Below are 7,600 nucleotides of genomic sequence, written 5' to 3' on the forward strand. Positions count from 1 at the left end.
ATTACAGCTCCTCTCATCCTTCCAATAATTACATGACTCACCCCTCTGTACAGTTTTCTTCACCACGCAGAAAACTCCGCGGAAACTTTGGAACCGGTGGAGAATTAAACCTACTCTTTCCAACAATCACAGAAGCGGACGAATAAGGACACTACTTCGTCTTCAGCGGTCTCCGCCAAGAATTACACCTCCTCTCATCCTTCCGAAACATTTGTGTCCGACCCGCCGAAACTCTCGAGCCTCCGTAAATAATTACAACTTTGACCTACCCTTCCCAAAGCCTCCGTTCTGTCTCAGCAAGCAGACACTTTGGGGTTTTGGTCACTAATTACACCGCATATCCCTCCAATAATCACACAAAGGGGTTTTGTATAACTACATATTTTGTTTTCCTTCGTGGAATAAGGACGCGTTTTGCGGCACAATAATTTGACAATTGTTTTTGTTCAAACTTGAATCTATATTTTTTATTAAAAGAAATGATTTTTTTAATCAATAAATTTATTTAAATTAAATATAACAAGTATATTTAATTTAAAATTAATAAAATATTTATATAATCTAATTATTTGTATGGAAAGTTAATTGAGTTTAGCTTGAGTTTTTGGGTGGAATAGTTGTTATTCTCCCTACTGAGGCTTTCTTGTAAGTTAACATATTATTGACACTCTAGAATAGAGTAACTATGTTGTGTTCTTAAGGTGAGTTTATACTAAATGCCCAAAATTTTATTGCTCCAAGGGTTAGTTCAAGTATTCTAGACCCAAGAAGTGAATTACACATTTTACCACTCCCTAAGCGAGCAACGTGTGATTATGTGCTCAATTTATAGTTCACATGTGTTCCTCCTAAGATAAAAATAAAATATTCTCTATATAGGAAAGCAATGTCAACTATAATAGAAAACTAAAATGAATACACATGTTTAATTAGTTTTAATTAAAAGCATTACAAAACATCAATAATCCCACCCTCACTATTCTCACTCAATCTTTTGTTAATATTACAACCCAATGTGGTAAATTATCTCACTCACACTTAGTCATAAATAAAATATTTCCACATTACTTAACATAATTTGTTATCTAACTTTAAAAAGAAATAAAATAATTAGAAGTAAAAAGAGGCATGAACAAGAGAGTTAAGTAGACAAGGTTCACCACACAACCGTCCCATCTACATCGATAGTAACTGGAAACAAGGAAGTGGTGACCCTCAGTAGCAGAAGACACACCGAGCAGAACTGCAACGAAGTCCTGAACCCCAACCAATATAGAGCTTCGACCTTCCCTCCCTCAACAACCGCTCTCCACAAATTGCACCCTTGGTGGTTAGCCCTTACTTATTTTCCTTAGCAACGAGAAAATACAAGGACTAGAATTCAAATTGTTTTAGTTTCCACAATGATCTTGGCAATAATTGTAGCCCCATGTCACCTAAATATAACACCCTGAGAGACACAAGGTTAAGGAAGAATGCTCTCAAAATCACTTCCAATTAAAATTTTCATACCAAAATTAGAGTCACCAATTTTAGATATCTCAACTCCTTTGTTGGCAGAGATGTAGTGTCACTACCAAAAAGGGATAATCATTTGCAATTATCGCAATAGAAGGATCTTGCCTCTAAAGGGGCTAAAAACATTATGGCACAAGTAAAATATATAAATATGAAGATACACACAATTGATTAATAGGAAAATCTTCATATTATATATATATTAAAAATAATATATATATATATATATATATATATATAAAAATATAAATATAAATATTTTATTTATTATATATAAATATTTTAATAATAAGAAAAGTTATATTTTAAATATTATATAATATATACACATATAGCCAAAGGATATCCACCCTCTTTAAAAAAAATTAAATTCTATATTTTGTAGCAAAAAATACTTTAATATAAATTTTATATAGTAAGATACAAAATATTTATAGTGTTTGGTTTAAAGATGTTATTTGAGAGAATGTATACATATTAGAGTTAAACAAAATCAAAGTAGAAAAAATAAATTTAGCAAAACTCAAGAAAGTATTGGGAATAATGTTGGTTTTTTATGTTGAAAACATGCTTTAAACCATTGGAAATTGAATGTTGTTGTTGCCGACTCCTTTTTTGACAATTATGGTGGGGTTGGCCATAATGTTTGGAAGATAATTCATCATATTTTTCACCTAAAGAGCTTATTTACTAGCATGTAAGCTTATTAATTTGGTGTTCTAGTGCATTGAGATGATCCATCTGTGCTTTTAGAATGTAAGTGTATTAACTTATGGTTCTAGTGTATCTAGAGGACTCATTTTTGAAATTATAGAAAACTCAATAGCCTTTAGCAATAGGAAGAGAAAGAAATGACCAAACTCTTCCACCTAAAGATACAAGTAAGGAAGATAAATATTATGCTCTTTGACTCAAGATCACATGCAAATCTCATTTCAGTAAAGCTAGTATATAAATTTGCATTGGAAGTTTGTGACCATCCAAGCATTAGGATTAGTAAATAAGGAAGCATAGTTAAAGGTAACAAAACAATGCAAAATTATATTAGTTATCTGTGTTTATTTTATTAATGAGGTAGAATTAGATGTAGTTCCCTTTGATGTATGTGGAGTGGTGTTTGGAAGTCCCTACATGTACATGTAATATGCAATATTCATGTGCACAGCCAACAATACTAGCTCACCAATGATGGAAAATCATTCACCATAAATGTGCATAAAGGAAAGTTAAAATTTTCACCAGCAAATGCCAACCAAGCTAAGAAAATGATCATTTCTGGCAAGAAGTTTGTTTTATTTCTTTTAAGAGAGAATCATCTTGTATAAGAGTTAACAAGTGTAAAGGCATCCTTAGAGGGGTGTATTAAGAAACATAAAAAACATCTGCAAGAGTTTCTATAGGCTTACAGGGATGTGTTCTAGGAGCCTAAAGGGCTACCACCCAAGAGGGAAGTAGAGCATAAGATCCAAATATTTCAACGGCTCCCTCGCTAAACAATGGGTTGTATAGTTAGTTTGTTATAGAAGCAAGTGAGGTGAAGAAGCAATTGAAAAAACTACTAGAATGGGGTGTCATTTGACTAAGTACACCACCATGTGGGTCAACCATCATCACAGTTCCAAAAAGAATGGGACTTGGTGGATGTGTATTAATTACATTGCATTGAAGAAAATCACACTCAAGAATAGGTACCCCGTACCCAAGATTGATGATTTTGAGAGAAATTAGATCCAAAAAACCCACCTGAAAAACATCCAAAAAAACCTCACTAAAAACAACTCTAATGAAGAGTATTATTATTTTCTACTATGATTTTATTAATAATTGAAATTTTTATTAATAGTTATATGTCAATTTAGTTTAAAATGTATGTATAAAAATGTAAAAATTTCATTAATCATTATGTAGAAATATGATTAAATTAATGAACTCCACATTAACACATTTGAATTATTAATTATTTTATGATTAAAAAAAAGAAAAAAGTAATGACCGATTCCCAATATGTTTTAGAATGTAAATTTTGTTATCTTTAAAATATTTTAATTTAATTATATTTTAAATTATAATTTTAAGTTTTTAAAATTAAAATTTAAAAAACCAAATATTAATGTTTTTATTGGTGACAAGGTGTTTTATTAAGGCATTGGATGGTGTAAAGGTTCCTAGTTGGAAACTTTATGGGTAAAAATCTAATCATGCTAAGGGATGATGTGGGGAGCATGATTTTGAAAACTTCAAAGATCCTCAAATGTAGAAATAAGTCTTTGGGATTAATCACATTGGATTAACATTTTATTTATTTATCTATTTTATTTTTTTAATATTATTATATAAATTGATAATTAATCTAGTTTTCAACCAAATGTATATTGAATAGGTCAACCTTAACAAATAATATTATATAAAGTAATTATTCTTACATAATATTATTATATAAATTGATAAATAATTTATAATATCGATATAAAATATTTACTTATTACATAATAGATGGTTTCTAACTAAATATTAAATAATTTAACAAACATCTCTTTATCACGTATTCTTAAATAATTTTTTCTTTCCTCAGTAATGATTTCACCAATGGCTAATTTTAAATGGCTAACCCTGAACAATGATGCATCCCTACTATTTATTCTTTGAAATCAATTGATTTCTCACCTTGTCCCGAGGATGAACCACATTAGTTGGTTCGAAACCTCGACCCAATCCTACTGATGTGATTAATCCGAAAAATGGTTTCTACATTATGAATAACAGAAGTGTGAGATCCTCAATGATGACTACTCAAACCAAATTAAATATACTAATCATCTCTATATTCACATAACTTAATAACCTATATATAAATATATAATATTTTAATTTAATTAAATATTATACTCCCGTGACTTAATAAACTATACATATAAATATATAATATTTCAATTTAATTAGATATTATTAATATTTATAAAAAAATTGGGTTACACATTTGAAAAAAACGTCAGGTAACAAAATTATTAAAATTTAAAAATTAAATTTTGATATTACTTTTTTATTTGTTTTAAATTGTTATTACTAAAAATTTAGTTTCAAATTTTATATAAAGTAGGTTGTTACCTTTCTTACATTTATATTTATGGAAAGGATTGAAGGATATTTAGCAAGCAATGACGTCTGATGACTGTGTATCCCATGGTTGATTTTACTAATATACTAATCCTCTGTATGTTTATATTTATATATGATTTATAATAAGTCAAGTCAGCTTGCATTTTCAATAATGACTAATGACTGCCTAACCATTGCCCGGTATCTCATTGCAAGTTCGTGTTTATATATGATTGTCTCTAGCCCCTTCAGACCCGTGATTCTTCTGTTGCGAAGCCAAAAATTTGGCCATGGCTGCTATTATCACTGAAGTGGCTGCCAATACGGTCAGTAGCGCTATTTCTGCACTCATCCGACAAATAGATGATGTTATTCAGTTGGATGAGAACCGTCAGCTTTTAGAAGGGCAGTTAAATCGTATGAAGACTCTCTTACTCGATGTTAGAGATCAATTTCAAGATCGGCAAAAGACGCCCCCTCAATCTCTGCAAAATTGTCTGCTAAGGATGCAAGACGCAGTTGGAAAAGCAACACACTTGATCGATTGCTCTCGAAGGCGGCAGCGGTGTATCAGTTGCCTCCTTTGCAAGCCTAAACTTTCTACAGAAATCCGAAAGTGGAAGACAAGTTTTGATGAGCTCTTTCACAATCTTCAGACCGACTTCTCTGTGTTTCACAGTGCTCAACAGATTGCGTCTGCGGCGCTACAACAGGCGAATCTACTGCTTCAAGACGAACCAGACACCGGACTGGTAGGGTTGGAAATTAGATCTGCTGAAATACGACTTGAGAGGTGGCTTACAGAAGCCCCCCGCGATCGGATATTTGCTGTATATGGGATGGGTGGGGTTGGCAAAACAGCGTTGCTAAAAAAGGTCTACAACACCTACAAGGTAAGTGGTGTTTTTGATCATGTGATTTGGGTTGCAGTTGCCCAATTTTCCATTCTGGAGTTGCAGAGTCGTATGGCTTCTGCAATCAATTTAGACCTCAGTGCCTATTCTTATAATGATGTTGATTCGCGGAAGATGAAGCTGTCGGCACATCTGAGGACGAAGAAAGTTTTCCTAATTTTAGACGATTTGTGGAGCGCAGTCACTCTGAAAGAATTGGGCATGGAATTTGGCGAGAACAAAGGGAGCAAAGTTGTATTCTCTACTCGAAATAGAGATCTGATTCCAGAAATGAATGCAGACCAGTCCATGCAAATACAGCCACTGCCAAGAGAGGAAGCCTGGGAATTGTTTTGCAAAGTAGCTTTCAAAGACGGGCATGTGCCTGACGAGATAGAGCATATTGCTAGAGTCGTCGCGGAGGAGTGTAAAGGGTTGCCCTTGGCTATAAATGTCATAGCTTCAACAATGATTGGCAACCGGGCTGTAAATGAGTGGAACCTTTCTTTAAGGCAGATTCAGACTGTGGACTCAAATTTTCCAATTACTCATCCTCGACTTGATCGAGATCTGTATGAGCGATTGAGATGGAGCTACGATAGTTTACCCCATGCTCATTTGAAAACCTGTTTTCTGTATTGTGTGATTGTTCCAGAGGACTGGAACCTTCCGGTGCACATTATATCGCAGATGTGGATCGCAGAAGGGATAGTAAAGAGCAAATATTTGGACTCCTTAATGGATACTGCGCACAGCTATGCAAAGTTACTTGCCAATCGTTCCTTATTCCAATTGAGAGCAGTTGGTGGATCCAGTTATTGGAGCGTTACGTTTGGCGTTCACGATGTTGTGCGGGACATGGCAATTCATGTGGCAGAGAAAGAGGAGAATTTTGTGTCGATGGCAGGTCAACATTGCCCCGACATCGACGCCCTTTTCCCCGACATCGAGACACGCCATAATTGCAGGAGGCTCTCCCTTGTTTGTAGCAATATTACGTCTCTACCAAACAAGGAATTGAGATGTCCAAAATTGGTCAGCCTATTTCTAACATACAACTATGAATTAAAGGAGATTCCGGAAGCATTTTTCCATAATCTCGTCTCTCTCAGGGTCTTAGGTTTATGTAACACGGGGCTACAATTACTGCCAAGATCATTGTGGCAATTGAAACAACTTGAATATCTTGGTCTGAACCATATTCAAATTGAATATGTGCATTCGGGCATTGGCAATCTTTCAAACCTTCAGTTTTTACATCTCAGTGGATGTAAGAGGTTAAAATCATTGCCATGTGAAATGAGAGATCTCAAAAATCTCAAATTTCTGGATCTCAACGGATGTCATAATTTAGAATCATTGCCATCTGAAATCGCAGAACTCAAAGAGCTCAAATATCTGAATCTCAAGGGCTGTCGTAAGTTACAGGAGATTCCTCCTGAGATCAGACTGCTTACAAATTGTGAAATTCTGCGGTAGAGAAGAGGGCAGGTGATTCCTCCTGAGATTAAATTGCTTTTAAATTTTCGTGTTCATGTTTGTACTGGAAATTTTAATATAAAAAGGATGTGATACTGAGATTAAATTGCTTTTAAATTTTCGTGTTCATGTTTGTACTGGAAATTTTAATATAAAAAGGATGTGATCATAAAATTTTATAGTGTGAAATACATTTTTTATATAAATAAATACATTTTCAATTATATTTATATCTATAATTTATAAGATCTATATATCATTTTTAATTCAATTGATTTAGTAATTTTCTGAATCTGGGGAGATGTAGTCATTTAAAAAAAGCATTGCCACGTAATTTTTATTAGTAAAATTTTACTATGTAAAATAAATATTCAAATTAACATTGTGTTTGATGCGAATAAAATAAATTAAATGAGTATTTTAATATTTTCTTAATATTTATATTATTTTTTTAATAAAATATTAATATTTAAATGTTTATATATATATATATATATATTATCGTTATTATGGATATCATTTTTATATTAATTATAAATATTATAAAAAAATATTATTAATCATTAATAATTTATTATATATTAAAGTAATAATCTTAAAATAATTATAATTCT

General features: G+C 32.4%; 1 protein-coding gene across 1 annotated transcript; it reads left to right on the forward strand.

The window, feature by feature from the left end:
* Window positions 1-4,904: 4,904 nt before the first annotated feature.
* On the forward strand, window positions 4,905-6,986 carry LOC149149994 (disease resistance protein UNI-like). The gene has a single exon (XM_089442654.1). It carries the CDS (start codon window positions 4,905-4,907, stop codon window positions 6,984-6,986), a length of 2,082 nt encoding a protein of 693 aa, XP_089298780.1.
* The last annotated feature ends 614 nt before the right edge of the window (window positions 6,987-7,600 follow it).

Source organism: Pinus tabuliformis, chromosome 9 (genome assembly GCF_031772625.1).
Source record: "Pinus tabuliformis cultivar Carrire ecotype Pingquan chromosome 9, CPIR1, whole genome shotgun sequence".
In the NCBI taxonomy this organism is placed as follows: domain Eukaryota; kingdom Viridiplantae; phylum Streptophyta; class Pinopsida; order Pinales; family Pinaceae; genus Pinus; species Pinus tabuliformis.